Source organism: Littorina saxatilis, linkage group LG3 (assembly GCF_037325665.1).
Source record: "Littorina saxatilis isolate snail1 linkage group LG3, US_GU_Lsax_2.0, whole genome shotgun sequence".
In the NCBI taxonomy this organism is placed as follows: Eukaryota; Metazoa; Mollusca; class Gastropoda; order Littorinimorpha; family Littorinidae; genus Littorina; species Littorina saxatilis.
The window spans coordinates 72,538,032-72,561,140 of record NC_090247.1 but is presented as its reverse complement, the minus strand read 5'-3'; the positions used below and the strand labels follow the sequence as shown (position 1 = coordinate 72,561,140).

Genomic DNA, 23,109 nt, shown 5'->3' with positions numbered 1-23,109 from the left:
AAAAAGTCAATTTAACGGTGTTAAATGAAGCGACCATCCACACAATTAGGTTGCCATCCAGAGTTTAACATTGTTATGACATTCTTTCCGTCAAAAAAGTCAATTTAACGGTGTTAAATGAAGCGACCATCCACACAATTAGGTTGCCATCCAGAGTTTAGGTTGCCATCCACGTGTGGATGGTTGCCTTATGGTGATTTAGGCAACCAAACCTGTGGAAACATGGGTATGTGTGTACGTGTGTGTGTGTGTGTGTGTGTGTGAGATAGAAGTGAGGTGCGCCCAAACCCACGCGCACGTTATATTGTGCTGACGATGTTTACAGCCTGCTCATATAAAAGTTGTCCTTTGTTTGCAATCCCATTGAAGTTATTTCTCACATTATTAGACAAAGCAAATAATGAGGAACGCTCAAATAAAAATGTGGTACAGTGGCAGTAAAAGAATAATGCGCCTTACCTTCAAAGCAGATAATGTGAGCTAAGGAATAATCAAGAAAAATATTAAGACACGAGGAAATTAGTTTTAGTTCAAATCTAAGAGGCTGTTCGCCCGCCTTAGTAGCAAGAGAATGAGCTCTGTCGTATCACCAGCTTACGATTTAACTGCGCCTCACGTTGCGAAACTTCATCAGGTCATAGACGCTGATGATGATTTCCGAGCGATGACAAACTTTAGTTCAACTGCGATTTAAAATGTTCAGGGAGACCGTACTAAGGTAACAAAGTTTTACAATTAGTTTTAGATTCAGTTTGGTACATGCGTTAACTATGCAATATTTATTGCAGTCCAAATCTTCAGACAAAGCATTTTTGTTTTGTTTCTGATGTAATAGTTTTCATCTTTAAAATACATCAATGAAGGAAAAACTGCATGTTAACAGAAAACAAACGAACAAATACAGAAAGAAGTGAAACATTAAATGTTTGCAAACAGTTTTTCTATTTTTTTTAAATTTATAGCAATATATATTAGTATGTGAAGCAACTCGACCTCAGAGCGGCTTACAGTTGCTCAAAGGAACAGGGAGAAATTCTATTGCTTTTGCACAATAATTGATAGCATATAAATAATGTGGGAATAGCCGAGCAACCTTGTTTCAGGCCTTGACAACCCTTCACATATTGCGAAATATTGTTCCGAAAACGTTGTCTTTAAAAACAAATGTATATTGCCTTTCGAGTGTTGCGCATTTTCTGTGCGCGCACTCCTGATTAAAAATAAAATTAAGCGGAATTAAATAATCTGCTTTGTACCGATTGAACATTTGATTTTCCTTCTTCGAGCTATGTGTCGCCGGAAACTGACTAAAACTTATATTATTTTGGCGGTAGGTTGAGACCACAAAATAATGCATGTTTGTATGCGTTCAATCGTAAACAAAATAAATGGAATTCTAACTAAAATGGATCGATAAATGAACGTTATTTGTATTTTTGTTTACCACAAAATGACATTGTACACACTATCTTGATAGTCATTGTTCATCTCGACGTCTCGTACTGTATCAAATGTCATATTTTTGTCAAAATACAAACAACGTTCTGAGCCTTACATTTAATAGTTAAATTCCTCAATGATTGTTGGCTTTGTAACACAGATGCTTTGCTGTATTAATCAGGGAATGCGCCTTCTCGACACGCTGTATTTAACTACGACAGGATAACCTGCTTCTTTTTTAAAAATTTATACACGACACTCGTATACTCTCTATAACAGCTGCCTCACTAGAATTCACTTGTTGGGATTTGGTCATTGTGTGTGTGCTTCAGGTTTTAAAGCCAGCTGGCTTATAGACAAAAATTCATTGTTTTAATTGAAACAAGAGACGACAATCATAACAGAAAGTTCATCGAACCTACAGCCTCTGCAAATGTTCTGACGACAGTTTGGAGATCATTATACTCTGAATACGCCAGAACGGCGCCGTCCTTAGCATTTACTGAAGGGGAGAAAAGCTTTTAAAACTTTTACTTGTTGAGCTCAGAACTATGATACCATTATTCCTTGAGACTTTCAATTCCTAATCACTCTTTTGTTTTAAGCAAAAGGAGGAGGGGGGGGGGGGGTGGGGGTGGGAGACTACGACGAGTAAATGCAATATATAGATAAAAACGTATCCCTGATATTTTCAAAGCGAATTCAAATACCTTTCCACTTAATAATCTGTGATGTGTTTGAATGAAAACAAACAAATACTTAAACTCTATTCAACACCATCTTGTTCGATAAAATATGAGGAAAAAAGGGACATAGAAAGCTGATTTAACAACGTTTCTATGACATAAAACCAGCCTGTATGTTTCAGTTTTGTTAATAATGCTTACCGGTTTTTGTGTTATGTGGTTTGTATTTGTTAGCAGAAGCTAATTAGGAACTATTCAAGCACATTGTATAAAGAAGATAACTGGCTGTAAAAAATAAAAGAAGAAAAAAAAGTAGTGTCGAAGAAAGTGAAGCGCTCAATTTGAAGCTGTTTAACTTCGAAGACAATAGCTGGTTCCTTTCAGCGTGGTCCATCATATTGGAAATTTAATGATAGTTTGTTAAAGGATCATATCTTTGTTGATGAATTGAATTTGATGTTGGAAGAATTTGAGATACAAGATGAAATAATGGAGGATCACGTAAAATGGGACTTGTGTAAGATTAAAATAAGAGAATTTTGTATTCGGTACAGTAAGGAAAAAAATAGATGTAAGTTTAATAGACATGGGGAATTGGTGGAAAATTTGAATAGGATTGACAAAGCCCTTGTTTTAGATCAAGATAATAACGAACTGTTGATGGAAAAAGATAAAGTAAAAGCTGAACTGGAAATTTATTCAATACAGGAAGCTAAGGGAGCCCAAACTAGGTCCCGAATTAAATTTATTGAAGAAGGAGAAAAAAATACAAAGTATTTTCTCAATATGGAAAAAACACACTCAAACGCGAAAATTATGGATCGTCTTGCTAAAGCAGATGGTCAGGTGATAACAAATCAGGATGATATTTTGACTGAACAAGTCAAGTTTTTTAGAAGGAGATACGAAAAAAATATTGAGTTTGATGAAAATTTGGTTGAACAGTTTTTGGATGGTGTTGAAGTTCCTCAATTAACAGAACAGCAGAAGACTGGAATTGATAGTCCGATCACTTTAACAGAATTGTCGACATCCTTAAAAAATATGAAAAACGGTTCCTCCCCTGGATGTGATGGTATTACAACCTCCTTTATGAAGTTCTTCTGGTGTAAAATAAAACACATGGTATTGAATTCCTTTCATGCATCTTTTTTAAAGGGAGAATTAACCGTCACACAAAAACGGGCAATAATAATATTAATTCATAAGGGTAAACAGTTACCAAGGGACGACCTTAATAATTGGCGTCCGATTTCACTATTAAACACTGATTATAAAATATTGGCGAAGACTCTTTCAGTTCGCCTATCTAAAGTTATTTTAGATATTATTGGTGAAGATCAGTACGGTTTTTTGAAGGGTCGAACCATTAGTTCAGCGATCCGGCAAATAGACGATTTAGTGTCGTATGTAAACGAATATAATAAACCTGGGTTCCTTGTAGCACTGGACTATAAAGCTGCATTTGACACGATTTCCAAAGAGTATATTGTGTATGCATTTAAACGATTTAATTTTGGTGCCGTCTTTGTAAGATGGGTAGAGATTCTACTGTATAAATCGGAAAGTTGTATCAATTTTATGGGCTGGTTATCGGAATGTATTGAATTAAACGCAGGTATCAGACAGGGCTGTTCTTTTTCACCGATGGCCTTCATCCTTGCATTAGAATTATTGGCCTTGAAAATTCGAAATGATGGCTCAATTAAGGGTCTGCCTCTGCCGAAAGAAACTAATGATAATTATGATATGTTCTTTAAGATATTATTGTATGCTGATGATGTGACCCTATTTCTGAACGATATGGATGAGTTAAAAAACGCATTAACCCTTGTTACCTATTTTTCCAAATTCTCTGGTTTGGCAATGAATAGACAAAAAACTGAAATCATGGCCTTGGGCAGTAATAAATATGGTAATGAAAATGAGTGCGGGTTAAGGTGGACTACAAAAGTGAAGATTTTGGGAATTTATTTCAGTAGCTCCTCATCGGTCTCTGAGATTGAAGAAAACTGGACAAGCCGTATTGAAAATATACGACGCAACATTGTAAAATGGTTTAAACGAAATTGTAGTATCATGGGGAAAATATGCATAGTGAAATCTCTTTTGTTATCGCAGATTATTTATCCGTTGCAAGCACTGGTAATACCCGAAAAGGTATTGACTGAGATAAATACTATGTTTTACAGATTTATTTGGAAAAAACGATTTTCAAACACTAAGGCATTTGAGAAAGTTAAAAGAAAAGTGATGTGTCAAGAGTTTCCTGATGGGGGTTTAAAAATGATTGATGTCATTGATATGCAGTCCTCTTGTTTGTTGTCCTGGGCGGCAAATTTATTGAACGAAAAGCAGGAAAGATGGAAACAGATATACCGATACATATGTTTTCGAAGCTTGGTGAAAGGTTGTGTTGCTTCCAATCTAACACCACGGTAAAAAAATTTAAAGGATTGGGATTAATTAAAAATGTATTTTGGAAACAAGTTTTAATTTGTTGGTTGAAAAATAAGGACATGATTCAGAGAGCAATAGGTGGAGACATGTTATTAAGTGATACGTGTTTATGGAACAGCAGTGATATAATCTATTGCGGCCAAACCCTTTTTTTTAGCGACTGGATTAAAGCAGGAGTTTGTCGAGTAAAGGATGTATATGTTGGTAATGAGATTGTGCCCTTTAATATTATGCAGCAGAAGGTTGGATGTAAGCCCACACGATTCTTTGAATATAGGGTGATTTGTACAGCAGTTAAAGCAGCAACACTACGCTCTGCAAATGGAAATGTATGTGGATTCAACGATTTAAAGAACCTGAGTAAGCCTTATCAATTTCGCAAATTAATTATAAAGGAAAAATATGTGGAGCCGGTTGTAGTTAAATTTTGGGAACATAAATTTGATTTCAGGCCGGGAAAAGAGCAATGGTTAATGGTAAACAAAGTAACCACTGAAACAAGATTGCGAATGTTGCATTGGAAAATATTGCACAATATTTACCCCACAAATATTTTATTGTATAAAATAGGCATTTCCGAGAGTAATTGCTGTACTTACTGTGAAAACGAAATTGATTATATTGAACATTTTTTTTACTTTTGCCCGAAAATTATGTCCATTTGGAAATGCGTTGAGGATAAAGTGAATTGTAAATATAATATGATTATTAAAATTACCGTAAAGGAAGTTTTTTGGGGCGTATTTGAAAATTCACAAAGTTCCAAGGCACTAATAAGTTATGTGAATTATTTGATTGTGATAGCCAAAATGTGTATTGGTATTTATAGATATGGCTCCCCTCTGGATATTGTATGCATTTTTGAGAGGGAATTGTTACATAGAAAAGTTGTTTAAAATACATTTAGATATAGTAATATTAATGTTATAGTAAAAACACTACTTAAAAAAAAAAAAAAAAGATCAATGAAGAAGGATGCTCCCCGCCAACAACAACAACAAAAAACAAAACAAAAAAAAGGCAAAAAAGAAAGGGTTGACGCAGCCTGCATGCAACTGAGATTTAAAAAAAAAGAAAAGAAGAAAAAAAAAAAAAAAAAAAAAAATAATAATAATACCTAGGCGTAGTTTGACAAAAATGTTTCTAAATTTAGTAAGTGTGATATCTGTTAGGTATTTTTCCGGTTGCAATAAAGACTTGAACGAACAAAAAAAAAAAACAAAAAAAAATAGCTGGTTCCTTTCCTTTGAATTCAAACATCCGTTATGTTGATGAGAGCAGAACATCCAGCGTAGGCTGACGTCAATGCAACCGGTGAGTGAGTAGTTGATGACAGAATGGACTGGGTGGCCGAGTGGTAACGCACTTGCGCTCGGAAGCGAAAGGTTGCGAATTCGACCCTGGGCGTTAGCTATTTTCTCCCCCCTTTCCTAACCTAGGTGGTAGGTTCAAGTGCTAGTCTTTCGGATGAGACGAAAAACCGAGGTCCCTTCGAGTACACTACATTGGGGTGTGCACGTTAAAGATCCCACGATTGACAAAAGGGTCTTTCCTGGCAAAGTATAGGCATAGATAAAAATGTCCACCAAAATACCCGTGTGACTTGGAATAATAGGCCGTGAAAAGTAGGATATGCGCCGAAATGGCTGCGATCTGCTGGCCGATGTGAATGCGCGATGTATTGTGTAAAACAAATTCCATCTCACACGGCATGAATAAATCCCTGCGCCTTGAATATGTGCGCGATATAAATTGCATAAAAAAAAATACAAAAATAAATCCCTGCGCTTAGAGCTGTACCCACGGAATACGCGCGATATAAGCCTCATATTGATTGATTGATTGAGAATCACTTGGACGGTGGCTCCGGGTTTGAACTGAATGTTGACCAGTGCGTATGTCAGGAGGGTGCCACAGATCTGTGAACAGTGTGTGTTTAGGTATGCGTCACTTTTATTAATGGCACAAGGACATAACAAAAAGATCAATACAATAGTTATTAGCAAAACGGTGTGTATCAACTGAAGTGTTTCTCTGTTTAAACACACACACACACACACACACACACACACACACACACACACACACACACACACACACACACACACTCACACACACTCACTCACACACACACACACAAACACACACAGACACACACACACACACACACACACACACACAAGCGCACCCGCACACAGGCACACACACACACACACACACACACACACACACACACACACACAACCAGATACTCAGGAAACACGCCCGCTAATATCGAGATATGTGAGAGTAAACATTGTCCGTCTTGGGAAACAAAGAGTACTCCTGTAATATGTTCCTATAGGATGCAGAGTCAAGAGGTACATTTTCAAGAAAGTCATAGTTCGCCGGATTCGTCATCCTCACACACCGGTGCCAAAACAAACAACACTCTGATTACCACCACCTTCACGACAAACATCTCTCCTTATCCTTATTAAGAAATTGAAAATTAAGCATCGTGCCATCATGATAGCGGATGTATTCAACGTGAAGAGATTATACACGTGGAGAGAAATTCAAGTTTTACGCCCTCACGGCAAAGCCATTAGGGGCATGTTCCCGGGTTTTAACCCGACTTTAGATGAGATACACAAGTGTATGCGTGTTTAGGTGGTATCAATCAATCAATCAATCAATGAGGCTTATATCGCGCATATTCCGTGGGTACAGTTCTAGGCGCTCTGCAGTGATGCCGTGTGAGATGAAATTTTATACGGCCAGTAGATTGCAGCCATGTCGGCGCATATTTACCTTTCACGGCCTTATTCCAAGTCACACGGGTATGGTAGACAATTATTAACTGTGCCTAAGCAATTTTGCCAGGAAAGACCCTTTTGTCAATCGTGGGATCTTTAACGTGCACACCCAATGTAGTATACACGGGGGGTGGTTCGGACACCGAAGAGAGTCTGCACACAAAGTTGACTCTGTGAAATGAATTTCCGCCGAACCTGGGATCGAACTCGCGCTGACAGCGGCCAACTGAATACAAATCCAGCGCGCTACCAACTGAGCTATATCCCCGATGGTATCAGCCATCTGCACTTATGGCAGAATGACCGAGGTCTTTTACGTGCCACTGTGGTGACACGGGGGTGGGAGATGGATACCGTCTCTGGGTCTGCACATAAAGTTGACCTGTGTCCGTCCCGGCCCGGATTCGAACCAGCGACCTTTCGATCACAAGTCCAGTGCTCTACCACCTGAACTACCCGGGCCCCCTATACACGTGGAAGCCTATCTGTGCTCCTTGTACTCGGGACAGGAACATTGATACCTGGGGACATGCATTAGATTTGTAGGTGTTTGTCTGCCTTCATGTCTGTCAGTATACATACCTAACTGCCTTCCTGCCTGCATGCCTGTCAGTATACATACCTAACTGCCTTCCTGCCTGCTAGTCTTTATTTTTGATCTGTCTATAAGTTCTTCATTCTGTCTGAACGTCTCTGTCATTTGTTATTCGCTTTTCTCTTTGAGTGCGTGTTTGTTATGTATGTGTTTGGAATTAAAAAATATCTGCGGCTTAATCTCTCTCTCTCTCTCTCTCTCTCTGTCTCTCTCTCTCTCTCTCTCACACACACACACACACACACACACACACACACACGCGCGCGCGCACGCACGCATGAACACACACACACACACACACACACACACACACACACACACACACACACACACACACACACACACATTGAGGCCCACTGCAAATTTAACCCCAAGCTCGAAATCTAGAAAACGAAATTACAAGGACTGACATCGTCACAAAGTAAACGTACAATTCCAGACCCTTTCCCTCTCATGCGCTGAACGTCAAGTCAGAACAGGAAGTCAACAGGCTCATGCATCTGAAAGAAACATGACAAATTAGAACTGGGAATATGATGACAGGAGACTCCCTGCCTCTGTCTCTGTTTCTGTCACTGTCTCTATGTCTCTGTCACTCTCCTGATGAAAACATCTCTGTCTTTGACTCTCTGGAACAAACACCCACAAACACACCAACGCATGCACACATGATTACACGCATATGTGCGCAGGCACGCACACACACACACACACACACACACACACACACACACACACACACACACACACACACGCGCGCGCGCAAAGAGCACCACTACTCACAAATGAAAGAGACGGACATATAATTAATAGCGATGAAACGACAGACGGTAACAGAAAAGAAAGCAGAAAGGAGGAAGTAATAACTGTCAATCACTTGAACATAAATGTCATTTCATCAATTTACAACAAAAGAAAATATTACATAAAATTGGTTGTCATTGTGTCTGTACCCGTTTGTGCTTTATATTGATAGTGTCACGGAAATATTATACACTGGCCGTACAGCGTTATGATATACTCGCATTGAAAGGAAGAAAAGAAAACCGAAAAGAAAAGAAAACCGAAAAGAAAAGAAACCAAGAAAAGAAATACAGAATCAAACAGACCATCTAACGAGAAACATAAAGTAATAATGTTGAATGCTGAACAGGCTCAACCACCAATGTAGTCAAGTCAAGTCAAATTAGGTCCAGTAAATAATAATGAAATGAATAAACATATACACAAACAAAAAGAAGAATTTGCTTTTAAATACATGAATAAATACATATATACATCTATATATATATACGACTTGTGTGTGTGTGTGTGTGTGTGTGTGTGTGTGTGTGTGTGTGTGTGTGTGTGTGTGTGTGTGTGTGTGTGTGTGTGCGTGTGTGTGTGTGTGTGTGTCCGCGATGCACGCTCTTTCAAATTTGGTGGCCATATTCAGGTACACCCCGGACACAACCTTGTCGATGAGATATTTCAACACGTGCTCTCAGCGCGCAGCGCTGAACCGATTTTGGTTTTTCTCTGGATCCATTCCCAGTAACTCTTCCTTATCTTCTCCAGTGTTTTCAGCGTTTATCTCCTTTCCTTCGTGTGGCGTCAATCCATATTCCCGTTTCTATTTTTAGAAGGTCACTTTCGACAACGCTCAATCCATATTCCCGTTATACTATTATTAGAAGGTCACTGTCCCGGCGAAGCCCGGTATTACTCTTCTCCAGTGTTTTGCGCGTTTATCTCCCTTCCTTCGTGCGGTGCGCCGGCAAAGCCGGCGTACACTCGGCAAAGCCAGGTCCCCGGCGCAGCCGGGTATTAGGGTCGACTTCTTCCCGGCGATGCCGTACCCGGCGAAGCGGGTATTCATCTAGTATATATATATAAATACATAAATAAACAAATAAATAAATGTACACATAAATTATTAAGCGCATGAATTCAAAGATCTACACGAAAAAGGCAATAATTCGGGTCTCCCAACATTTAACGTATTCAAATGACAACTCACCTTCAAATTCAAGGAAACTCCCGTGAGCGTGATGACAATCAGATAGAACACGAAGAGGAAGAACAGTGTTCCCAAGTTGCTCAAATCGTTGGCATCAAGTTCCTCACTGATCAAACCATGGACTGACAGCAGCATACACGTTATCCCTGCTCCGTAAAATGCCGCCAAGATGTGGGTCATAAAGCGAGTGGCTGCGCTAATCACGTGACACAAGTCAGCGTGACGCAGCCTGAAGTTTTCGATCACTTCCGGTGTTCCTCGCAAAGCAAGCTTGTCCATCTTCGTCAGTTTTTCAACAATGTTGTTTGCTTCTGTTTTTAGAATTCTCCACACACTTAACATACAGAAAGAAAGCTGCGCAGTAAAGCTGAACCGCAAAAAAGAGTACACCCCAAGAGACCGCGGGGTGGCAGATGACCTTCACGAATATTTCTGACGACACCGAGTAAGTTAAGTACCAAACGTTTCTTTCTTTCTTTCTTTATTTGGTGTTTAACGTCGTTTTCAACCGTTCAAGGTTATATCGCGACGGGGAAAGGGGGGAGATGGGATAGAGCCACTAGTTAATTGTTTCTTGTTCACAAAAGCACTAATAAAAAAATTGCTCCAGGGGCTTGCAACGTAGTACAATATATGACCTTACTGGGAGAATGCAAGTTTCCAGTACAAAGGACTTAACATTTCTTATGTACTGCTTGACTAAAATCTTTACAAATATTGACTATATTCTATACAAGAAACACTTAACAAGGGTAAAAGGAGAAACAGAATCCGTTTGTCGCCTCTTACGACATGCTGGGGAGCATCGGGTAAATTCTTCCTCCTAACCCGCGGGGGGTGTACCAAACATTATCTGCACCAGGAACGGTTGCGTAAAAAAACCGCGCCTTACAAAAAATTCAATACGATAAGAATTATGCTCACAATTACTGCAAGCAGAACACTTTTGTAGCTAGAGTCTTCTCGGCTATGCTCTTTCTGCTAGGATTCAAACTCCGCAAAGAATTCACAAAGCGATTTTCGGCAGAAGCAGGAAAATGCCACCAACAGAAAGATTTCACCAAGCAAGTAGCTTATGATGTAGAGCGAGGTCAAACCTTCTGATACGGTGATGGTGAGCTGTCCAGCGACCGCAAGCATCACAGATCCCGTGGAAGCAATGGTCAGTGCAATGCCCGGGATCTGTGTCAAAATGTCCGAACAATTTCTTGAGCACTTGGCTGGAGGAGCGTACAGGCCAGACACGTTCAACACGAACAGTATCATTGCACTCCCGAAAGACACGGAATTCAATACAGGGCACGGCACTGTTCTGTTGATAAAGACAAGCAGTTTCTGCTCTTGACTGTTTTGATTATGAAGGCAAGACTTTAACTGATCGACATTTTTTTCTCTCAATATGTTTAGAAATTGTATGTTTGACCTATGTTGGATATAAGCTTCATAATGTACAACATTTCTTTCAAATTAATTTTAAATATATGTATGTATGTAAGTGCAGTTGGATATGTGAAACTGATCGACAGTTTGTTTATCTGTTCAGTGCTTTAACATGCCGGCTTCTGCCTAAAAGCATCATCTCAAAGCCGCAGCTAAACTATAGATGTTTTTTCGAATAAAAATGTTCAGTTCTTCAGGCAAGCGTGTCTCCGTTTGAAAGTTTGACTCTTTCCACAATCTTCTGTCACTAAGCTATTCCGGAGTGCAACTCCACAGAAACTGAAAGTGAAGTATGATAATGTACTACATCTGTGAGGGATATTCACCAATGGTATACTGGAAGCGTTAGTCTTGGTGTTTGTTCTACCGCTCTAATGTTTGTCCTACAAAAAGGGAACGTGAACTGCAGGCGTAATTCAGATAATGGTAAAATCAGAATCCTGGTTTTGCACGTGAATACGGGTTTGACAAGATGAGCGGTTAATGAGACCAATCCTTTGAGAGATAAAGTTTCATGAACACCCACACACACACACATACACACACACACACACTAACACACACACACACACACACACACACACACACACACACACACACACACACACACACACACACACACACACACACACACACTCAGTGTTTAATGAATGTACCCTGTTCTGCAAACAATGTTAAATCGGCTATAGCTATCACATTCTATGACAAATGAAGTTGTAACACCTAATCAGGTCACTTCTATTCTCTCACTTTTCTTTCATTAATTAAAATAATACACTAATTATCTCTGTCATAACACTTCGGTTTGTTTGGTATGTATTCAAAGCGTGCCCATTCCACTTCTTAATAGCTATTCAAGGTCTTTACAGACAAAATGTGACGTAAGTAAGACTCGGTTCTTCACAAGGGGTACCTTTCAAAAATAACATTTTTCAATAGCTAATGTTTTTCAGACCGATCTTAAAGTCCACCGAACTTGAAATGAGTAGAGAATGACCAAGGTGACACAGCAGAAGATTCAGACTTTCATCAACACCTGTCTGAGGCGCATCTTCAAGATCAGATGGACAGACAAGATCTGCAACGAAGAGCTGTGGCAAAGCGCGGGCCAAGAGCCCGTTGACAGCCAATTTCTGAGGAGAAAATGGGGCTGGATTGGACACACCCTCGGGAAACCAACATCCAGCATCACCCGCCAGGCTCTCACTTGGAACCCGCAGGGGAAAAGAAAGAGAGGGAGGCCAAGAAACAGCTGGAGGCGGGACACAGAGGCAGAACTGAAAAGGCAAGGCAACAGCTGGACAGAAGCGGAAAAAACCCAGCAAAGAGCAGAGTGCGATGGAGAAATGCCGTCAATGGCCTATGCTCCACTGGGAGCACAAGGCCTAAGTAATAGACTTAACATTCCACTTTTTGTGTGAAAATCCCACTTTTACTGGCTTAAAAAAGTAGAGCCATCCAACAAACGTGAAATTACTAAACTGTCCCACAGAAAACGAAGGCACAAAGGATAAGACAAGCGTTCCATGTGGGGAGAAAAGGAATATCGTTTTCTTATTGATATACTCTAACGCGGAGAGAGAGGAAGAGCGAGAGAATACCTTTAATATTTCCTAGTCAAACAATGAAAACCAAGTTAAGTTATTCAAAAGCAAAGCTCTGAAGACACACACAACCAAAAGCAAAGCTCTGACGACACACACAACCAAAAGCAAAGCTCTGAAGACACACACAACCAAAAGCAAAGCTCTGACGACACACACAACCAAAAGCAAAGCTCTGACGACACACACAACCAAAAGCAAAGCTCTGACGACACACACAACCAAAAGCAAAGCTCTGACGACACACACAACCAAAAGCAAAGCTCTGACGACACACACAACCAAAAGCAAAGCTCTGACGACACACACAACTAAAAGCAAAGCTCTGAAGACACACACAACCAAAAGCAAAGCTCTGACGACACACACAACCAAAAGCAAAGCTCTGACGACACACACAACTAAAAGCAAAGCTCTGAAGACACACACAACCAAAAGCAAAGCTCTGACGACACACACAACTAAAAGCAAAGCTCTGAAGACACACACAACCAAAAGCAAAGCTCTGAAGACACACACAACCAAAAGCAAAGCTCTGAAGACACACACAACTAAAACAAGCGCAGTCTGCAAATCAAACTCACGCATTTCTAAAGTCCTCAGTGCTCTTCTGCGCTCGTTTTAACAACCAGCTCCTGCTTTTGTTTAGCAAACTGATTGTTTTAGATGAAAGCAAATGGGTTAACATTGTTTGTCGAACGCTCGATACTGGTGCAGATCGATGAGACTGTTCTAGTGTATAACGTTTCGTTAACAGCTTTCAAGGTTGGTGCAAACATGATTAATTTTCTCTGTGCAACATCACTGCACCAGCTAGGCTTGTAGTGGACATTGTAACCTGCAAATGGTGTTGATTCTGGCTTTATCAGTTGCTCCGTATTTGAGATATTGAAAACTCGACAAACGAAACACTAATGTGTCTGATCATTTGCTATCTTCTTTGACACAAAATTGCAGAATCACCCGATGGCTGAATACGTGGCGGTTGTTTGATTGGCAATGCACGGCAAGCACGACATGTTTTTATTTATTTAGCGAGTGAGTCATATCTTTGCAAAACGTGTGTGTGTGTGTGTGTGTGTGTGTGTGTGTGTGTGTGTGTGTGTGTGTGTGTGTGTGTGTGTGTGTGTGTGTGTGTAAGCGTGCGTGCATTCATGCGTGCGTGTATGTGTGTGTGGGTGTGTGTGTTTGTGTATGTGCGTACAAGCGCGCGTACGTGCGTGCATGCGTGCGTGCGTGCGTGTGTGTTTGTGTGTGTGTGTGTGTGTGTGCGTGTGTGTTAGTTTGTGTGAACAAATACAATACAAATTAAAATAACAACACTTTATTGTTCATTAAGTATTACATACAAATGGAAAATTGTCTGTGTAGGGGAGACCGGGGCTAGTCCGCCCCCGGGGCACATCCGTCTTTGTCTGTTTATTCTTACGTGTGCCACCTTTTAGTCATTCACACCATGTGGGAGTGGTGTCCCTTCTTCCCGCCATATCCTGCAGAAGTTCAGAGGTTGCGCGCCCATATATCGTGAGTACAGATCACAAAAAGTGTTTTTCTTCATTTTTGTAACATGAATGCATAGGAGTTGACTTAGGTTTTGATGCATTACCTCTGAGAACAAATACTTAGTCTTGGTGTCGAGTGAAAGTGCGTTAATTAAGGTCGAGTTCTGACGAAAGTTTTGCTTCTTCCTTCCCATGTTGTGCTTGTTATCTGGCACTAGAGTTGCCTGCCCGTGCAGGGGCAAGTCCGCCTATTTGTCATGGGGCATGTTCGCCGTAAGCAGTATGTACAACAAATGTTCATGCGCACATAAAAACTGTCTGCACATTGATATCAGCTACACATTTGTCTTGATGTAAAATAAAAAAAATCAGTCTTCTAGTTAATCAAACTCGCCAGTTATGCTACCAAAAGCATAAAAGTAGCATAAAAGTAGGCGGACTAGCCCCGGTCTCCCCTAACGTAATTTTGTGTTACATTCTTTCGTATTTTGTCATTGGCATTTTTTAACCTAAATATTGAAGGGAATTAAAAAAGCTTTCCCACTAAAGCTTGCCCACTACTAGTCTTGTACCTACTATGGGATGAGAGCGGCGGACTTGCCCCACCCTGTAGGCGGACTTACTCCGATTTGGGGCAAGTCGCCTGCGTTAGGGTAGGTCTACTTAAAGCAGTATGTACAACAAATGTTCATGCGCACATAAAAACTGTCTGCACATTGATATCAGTTACACATTTGTCTTGATGTAAAATAAAAAATCAGTCTTCTAGTTCATCAAACTCGCCAGTTATGCTACCAAATGCATAAAAGTAGGCGGACTAGCCCCGGTCTCCCCTATATATAGAAGTGCCTGCGCGCGAGTTAGTTTTTCACACCGAAATGTCATAACACATTAACGAAGAGAACTAAATACAATTGCTCTCAATGAAGTATAACACGTTCTGACAAACAGAGATTCAAAATGAATGCTTTTTGTGAAACGAGTGTTTACAAATTTAGATCTCCCTTCGCACGCCGCCACAAATGTGTATTCCCAGTTTTGGTGACAGTGAGCCACAGTGGCACTAGAAGCGTCAACATTTACTGAACATTTCAGGCTCGTCTGCACGCTGAAAGCACGCTCATTGGGCTATGATGTGAATTGCAGTACTGTGACAAGTGGCTTTTTGCTGTGAAAAGAACGGGTACAATATTATAGTTTTCCAGTCACAGCGAGTTGCAGAAGCACTAGCAGCTCCCACGTTTTCAGGACAGTTCAGACTTGTTTGTTTGATGAAAGGTCTATGGGCCCATGACGTAATGGTGTAGTACTTTAACAAGTGGAGTTGTGCAGTAACAAGAATTGAGCTATTGCAAAGGATCGATCAGTGACAGTGCAACAACAACAACAACATCAACAACAACAACAACATCAACAAGAACAACAACAACAACACCAGCAACATTAACTACAACAACAACAACAACAACAGGAACAGCAACTACAACAATAACACCAGCGGCACCAGCAACACAAATAAATACAATAATAAATAAGAGGAATAGCTCTGTTAAGCCAGAAACCTTCTTCGTGAATACACACGTGAGGTGTTTAAGGCTTTCATTGCAACTTTTTTATTCGGACTTTCTCGTCATGCGTTCGGTGTCGTTCTCGGCAGCAGTGAAGCCGTTATTTTTCGTGCTGTGTGTGTGTGGCGTATACTCTCCGCCATTTAGGTGTTCAAAAAAATGGTGGTACATTTTGGCAAAGATCCTCTCCGTTCTTGTGGAAACGCTTTGCTGTGGATCTTTAGTTGTCTCTCTCGTGGGACAAATCATCATGACCCTCTCTTTGGGCATTACGGTCTTGTACAATGTAAGCTTCACACTGGGGGAGATTGTTCTGCTGGTCACATTTCACTGTTTCTGTCGCAAGTCTTTTCGGGTATTTTTCGAGGAGTTTGAGGCTTATCAGAAAGAGCATTGTCGCAGAGACGCCAAATATAAGGGCGTTTTCATTCTGGGAATAGTAAATGTCTTTCTCGTGGTTGTAAGTCTTTGTTCAGCCTTTTATTGGGCATCGCTGCCATTTTCGATCGCACAGTGTCAACTAGGCTACTTGGAACTACCCGAACTGTTTGGTAAGATCATGTGCCATCCTGTTGCCTACGGGATAGTCATCTTTTTTTCTACTCACGTGTATGGTGCGGTATTTTTCCTGTATCTTACTATATGGAAAGCTTTAAAGACCGAGGCAAACGATATCGTCGAAAAGTTCACGAAGATCGATAAGTTAACTCTGCGAGAAACGCCGGAAGTGATTGAAAACTTCCGGTTACGTCATGCTGATTTGTGTCATGTGATTAACGCAGCCAATCGCTTCATGACTCACATCTTGGCCGCATTTTACGGAGCAGGGATAACGTGCATGTTGTTGTTGATCCATGGCATGATCAGTCAGGGATATGGTGTATCGTATCTGATCGACTTGGGGCAACTGTTCTTCATCTTCGTGTTCTACCTGATCACCATCACGCTGACTGGAGTGTCTTTGAATCTGAAGGTGAGGTACAACTCAGCGTCCAATCGTTATTGACTTGTGTGTGTGTGTGGGGGTGTGTGTGTGTGTGCGCGCGTGTGTGTGCGCGTGTGTGAGTGAGTTTATGTGTGTGTGTGTGTGTGTGTGTGTGTGTGTGTGGGTGGGTGTGTGGGTGTGTCTGTGTCTGTGTGTGAATCGCGGTCAAAATTATTTCGGAAAGAAGGTTCTGTTTTGACACCTTGATCCTCGGACATTCACTTTTGGACAAGGTGTTGGTAAACGCTCCGGGACTGCCCCCCCCCCACACACACCCTGAATATAAAGTAGTTGCAATATCAGTAGGAGTTGCTGTGTAATCAAAATGTATAGCGATTGTGATACAAAAAAATGTCTATATTTTTCATTGATTAATGTTCTACAAAGCTACACCTGGGCAGAAACGTACACGGAATGACGTTTTTGTTTGCATTCTTCTTCTTCTTCTTCTTTGTTCATGGGGTTATACTCCCACGTTCACTCATGTTTTTAGCACGAGTGGATTGTTACGTGTATGACCGTTTTTAGCCCGCCATTCAGGCAGCATACGCCGATTTCGGGGGAGGCATGCTGTGTATTTTCGTGTTTCTATAACCCACCGAACTCTGACATGGATTACAGGATCTTTTCCGTGCGCACTTGGTCTTGTGCTTGCGTGTACACACGAAGGGGGTTAAGTCTGCACATAAGTTGACCTGGGAGATCGGAAAAATCTCCACTCTTAACCCACCAGGCGGCAGCGACCGAGATTCGAACTCACGACCTCCCTTTGGAGGCCGATGTCTTACCACACGCCACTGCGCCCGTATCTGCGCCCGTTTGCATTTATTTCCTCCACGGCAAGGAGCAACAAAATATGGTCATCATTCTGCATGGGAGAGCAGAAGTTAGCTTACGGCCAACCAAAACAGAACTGAGGAAATGGCAGCTTCTTATTGCCATTGTGTGGAGTGTGTGTGTGTTTCTGTCTTTTTTTTGTTTTTTGTTTTTACCTTGTTAGGAATATTTAATCTGTTTGTTTCAGATGCATGAACCTGTTGACTTCCTGTTCAGACTGGATGTTCATCGAATGACAGGAACAGGATCTGACATTGTACGTTTACTCAGTTTTAAGTACTATGAAGCATGGCTAGTCTCAGCCGGTTTCTTGCTCGAATTGCTCGTGCTCTCTCGTTGTCTCTGTCTCTGTCTCTGTCTCTGTCTGTCTGTCTGTCTGTCTGTCTCTGTCTCTGTCTCTCTCGATCCTCCCTCTCTATCTGTCCCTTTCTTTCTTTCTTTCTTTCTTTTCTTTTCTTTTCTCACTCTCTCTCTCTCTCTCACTCTCTCTCTCTCTCTCTTTCTCTTTCTCTTTCTCCCTCTCTCTCTCTCCCTCTGTCTCTGTCTGTCTGTCTGTCTGTCTGTTTGTGTGTCTGTCTCTGTCTCTGTCTGTCTCTCTCTCTAAAATCAGTTCTATTAAAACAATCCAGTCTCGTTTTTGACGATTATAAGAAACTCAAGATTTTACCCTTAAAAAGAAAGATTTAAATTAAATAATGGCGTACTCCTTCACAAAATCCTTTTCGGCCGTGCACCACGTGCTTTCATTACAAAATTTAAAGCCAAACCAAACCGAAAATTCAATGTCCCCATTCCACGGATAGATCTCTTTAAATCAAGTTTAGCTTTTTCTAGCAGCGTTTTGTGGAATTCTCGCCCGGAAACAGTTCGAGTCCCAACGAGTCTTAATACTTTCAAAAAACATCTCTCATTACATTTAATGTCAAATTACAAAAAGTCACAGTGATTATTTTCATATTGATCATATCTGTCCATAACGCATCCGTGTTTCATAACGCAAGAATGTATGTATAGCCTACAACGTGTATATAGTCCTGTGAATAGTTTTTCTGCCTTTCAATTTTTACATTTAGTCAAGTTTTGACTAAATGATTTAACATAGAGGGGGGAATCGAGACGAGGGTCGTGGTGTATGTGTGTGTGTCTGTGTGTCTGTGTGTCTGTGTGTCTGTCTGTGGGTGTGTGTAGAGCGATTCAGACTAAACTACTGGACCGATCTTTGTGAAATTTGACATGAGAGTTCCTGGGTATGAAATCCCCGGATGTTTTTTTCTTTTTTCGATAAATACCTTTGATGACGTCATATCCGGCTTTTTGTAAAAGTTGAGGCGGCACTGTCACACCCTCATTTTTCAATCAAATTGATTGAAATTTTGGCCCAGCAATCTTCGACGAAGGCCGGACTTCGGTATTGCATTTCAGCTTGGTGGCTTAAAAATTAATTAATGACTTTGGTCATTAAAAATCTGAAAATTGTAAAAAAAAAATGTTTTTTTTAAAACGATCCAAATTTACGTTTATCTTATTTTTCATCATTTTCTGATTCCAAAAACATTACCCGCTATTACGAGCTAGTCGTGTGACAGAGAGTTTTCTTGCACACGAGACTGTAGATGTTTCACGACGGCTTTAGCCGGAGTGAAACAGCAGCAGTCGAGTGTGCAAGAAAACTCTCTGTCACACGACTAGCTCGTAATGGCGATTATGTCTCACAGCTTCAACAGAGGAGAGAACAAACACATTTTGCGTACTCACGCTTGATAAACCTAAACACAGGAGCAGCCATTGTGGAGAGATCTACTTTTTGACGAAAGTGACCGAACAACTATAAATGACGTCTCGGTATATGTGAATGACGTCACAGTCATCGTCACAGTCTGTATCTTTTGAAGCATCGCAATCTTCATGACGTCTTTCTGTGTCTGCATCCGCGAAATGTTTGTTCTTTCCGGGATCTTTGTCATCTATGTTCATAACTCTGTCCTTCTAGATTCAGACTAACAGGCCTCCTGAGCGAGCCACTTTCCAAGGGCAGCTAAATTCGCGTATGGAAACAGTACTGTCGTCTGGGATGCCGTTTTCAGTATTCTCAGCGTTGAATAATTTGTAAAGAGAAGAAACGATAACAGCAGGAGAAATAAAAGTCGTGTGTGCATTTTGGGGTTTTTGGAGGGACAATTTCGAGTTTGAATCCGTTCTTGCACATGCTCCAAAGCGTGTAACATACAATCTTGCACACGTTTGCTTTAGTAGTGGCAAAGAAGGAAAGCGTGTGACATATAAATATGTTATATTCGGATTAAAAACAAGCTCTGAAAATTAAAAATACAAAAATTATTATTAAGATAAAATTTCCGAAATCGATTTAAAAACAATTTCATCTTATTCCTTGTGGGTTCCTGATTCCAAAAACATATAGATGTGATATGTTTGGATTAAAAACACGCTCAGAAAGTTAAAAAGAATAGAGATAAAGAAAAGCGTGCTATCCTTCTCAGCGCAACTACTACCCCGCTCTTCTTGTCAATTTCACTGCCTGTGTATACGAGTATACGCTCTTGCTGTAAAAATGCAGTGAGTTCAGTTTCATTCTGTTAGTTCGACAGCTTGACTAAATGTTGTAATTTCGCCTTACGCGACTTGTTTTAATTTGTAGCCTACTGTCATGCTTATCTTTTGTAATTGTTTTACGTTTGTATATATATATGTATTTAAGATTAGAGTAGTCCATCTCTGGGTGAGGGTTGGTTGAAAAAAAGCTCGTTTGAATTGCATATGCCACATCCCTCGTAAAATAAAATTTGATTTGATTTGATTTGATTTTCTCTCTCTCTCTCTCTCTCTCTCTCTCTCTCTCTCTCTCTCTCTGTCTCTCTCCCTCTCTCTCTCTCTCTCTCTCTCTCTCTCTCTCTCTCTTGTTCCTCTTTGTCTGTATCACGCATCTGTCTGTCTGTCTGTCTGTCTGTCTGTCTGTCTGTCTGTCTGTCTGTCTGTCTGTCTGTCTGTCTGTCAGCACACAGACTCACGAAGTGACAGACAGACGGACAATGATTTACACCTACACTATTTGCAGGTATCGATGTTTCTGTCCCGAGTACAAGGAGCACCGATAGGATTCCACGTGTATCATCTCTTCACCGTGGATACGTCCACTGTCATGATGGTAGGTGTTTTCGATTGCGTTGTTGCTGCCAGAGAATGTTCGTGCTTTTGATTGTCTTGGGAATTAATGTTTTGATTTTAAGATAAGGCAGCGGGTTTGATTGTCATTGGTACTGTTTTGGTTTTGAGGTAATGTGATTGTTCTTTTTATTATGCTGTTGATATCTTAGTAATGGGTTAGCATTTGTGGTTTTGATTGCGTTGGTACTTGTTTGGTTCAAGTTGTTACTGCTTTTGATGTTGGTGATGCTGTCTTTGGTTTGAAATAATGTTCAGGCTTTTGATTGTGGCGTTGGTTTCTTGGTTTGGGGGTATTGTTCGTACTTTGGTGTGTGTGTGTGTGTGTGTGTGTGTGTGTGTGTGTGTGTGTTTGTGTGTGTGTGTATATATATATATATAAGTGTGTGTGTGTGTGTGTGAGTGTGTGTGTGTGTGTGTGTGTGAGTGTGTGTGTGTGTGTGTGTGTGTATGTGTGTGTGTGTGTGTGTGTGTGTGTGTGTGTGTGTGTGTGTGTGTGTGTGCGTGCGTGCGCACGCACGCGCGTCTATATGTCACAGTGTGTTTGTGGAAAGCTTTTTTTATGTCCGGTTGTGTTATTTCCTTTTCATCTTTCAACCTCATCCTGATTTACTCCATGCTGTTTTCCCGACAGATCTGTGGCACTCTGCTGACGTACGCACTGGTCATTGTCCAGTTTCAACCCGTAGCAACGGTTCAGCAATCTGCGTCATCATCAACTGAACAGCCCATGATGTCATCATCAACTTATGCTGAGCACTCAGAGCGATTCAACAACACACCTTTCTGAATCAATTGACAACAAAGTAATTTCTGCCTTCTGTAATTGAAGCACATGCGGTTTTGGTGTCTATTACAATCTTGTGAAATGTATGTTAAGGAATAAATGTGTAATAAGAAGCGTGTGTGTGTGTGTGTCATGAAGTGGATTATAGTGCGAATAAAGGAGTTACTTTTATGTATACGTGTTCTGCCCTATCTAATTGCACTGACTCTTCACTCTTCACACTACACACTTCAAACACAGAATTTGAGAGGATACAGACTTATTAATTCCTCACAAATTACAACACAATTCTTCACCTCAAAACATCCATACCAATCAACTTCTCGAACACACAGTTCACACAATCTTATCGCAATCACTCAATACATGTGATTAAATGATATAAAGATACTATCTCAAAAATAGATTACTGCACAAGTTAAGGTGTTGACAGACACTCACGAGTTCGTATCACGGCTCACTGCATGTCGTCATTTACACATCTTTGTGCCGCTGAATCCACGTAGATGATGATTTCCCAGAAACACACTCTCCTTGTAAATGCTATAATGCATATTTCACACGTTCCTCCCCGAGGAACACTCTTCCGCCATTGGTGAGTAGCACCGTCGTTTCTACGACTGGTAACGATGGAGACTCCCCCGTCTAGCCATCTCTGCGCCGATGTGGTCTCTTCCTCCGCCATCGCTCCGCATTCTCCCGTAAAAAAACAAAAAACAAACAATGTGTACATGTGAAGGTGTGTGGGAAATATTTGTAATGTGATTACTCGGCTGTGAAACCCAACTCCTGTGATATGAGAGGGTAAATTTACATAGTGCAATATCATATTTGATTGTATCCCTTTTATGTTTTATGTTTTATGTGTGTCGTCCTATACAATTGTTGTTATAATCGTTTACAGGCAGACAGGGTGTGCCGAAGAAAAATTTCCATTTTTATGTAATATTTTAATGGACAATAAAGTGCTGTTATTGTTATTATTGTTATTGTGTAAGGTCCGTCCCTCGTACACGCCATGGAAAACTCCTCATGGAAACTCCTAAAGAGACCCGTCTCTTGAAAGAGTGCTTGTTCCCCGAACAAGACCGACACACGCTGACAACCTTCCTGGTTGAAAATCTTAGGCGCTGTAATCTTTTTAGTTCATAACGAGCTCTATTTCTCAAACTTGTAAACACAACTCATGTCAAGCTAAAGCTATTTCCTCGTGCAACCCACGAAACCC

The 23,109-nt window shown here is 40.7% G+C and overlaps 2 protein-coding genes across 3 annotated transcripts; both read left to right on the top strand.

Annotated features, from left to right (window-relative positions):
* Positions 1-578: 578 nt before the first annotated feature.
* LOC138961053 (uncharacterized) lies at positions 579-22,283 on the top strand. Of its 2 annotated transcripts, none has more exons than XM_070332647.1 (4): positions 579-718; positions 18,102-18,170; positions 20,988-21,077; positions 21,729-22,283. In XM_070332647.1, the coding sequence occupies exons 2-4, from the start codon at positions 18,102-18,104 to the stop codon at positions 21,882-21,884; spliced, it is 315 nt and encodes a 104-aa protein (XP_070188748.1). In that variant the 5' UTR covers positions 579-718; the 3' UTR covers positions 21,885-22,283. The 2 variants fall into 2 exon arrangements, with proteins under 2 accessions (XP_070188748.1, XP_070188747.1); XM_070332646.1 differs by lacking the exon at positions 579-718 and adding an exon at positions 15,706-17,065.
* On the top strand, positions 12,411-12,839 carry LOC138961309 (uncharacterized). Its single transcript, XM_070332910.1, has one exon. It carries the CDS (start codon positions 12,411-12,413, stop codon positions 12,837-12,839), a length of 429 nt encoding a protein of 142 aa, XP_070189011.1.
* Positions 22,284-23,109: the final 826 nt, after the last annotated feature.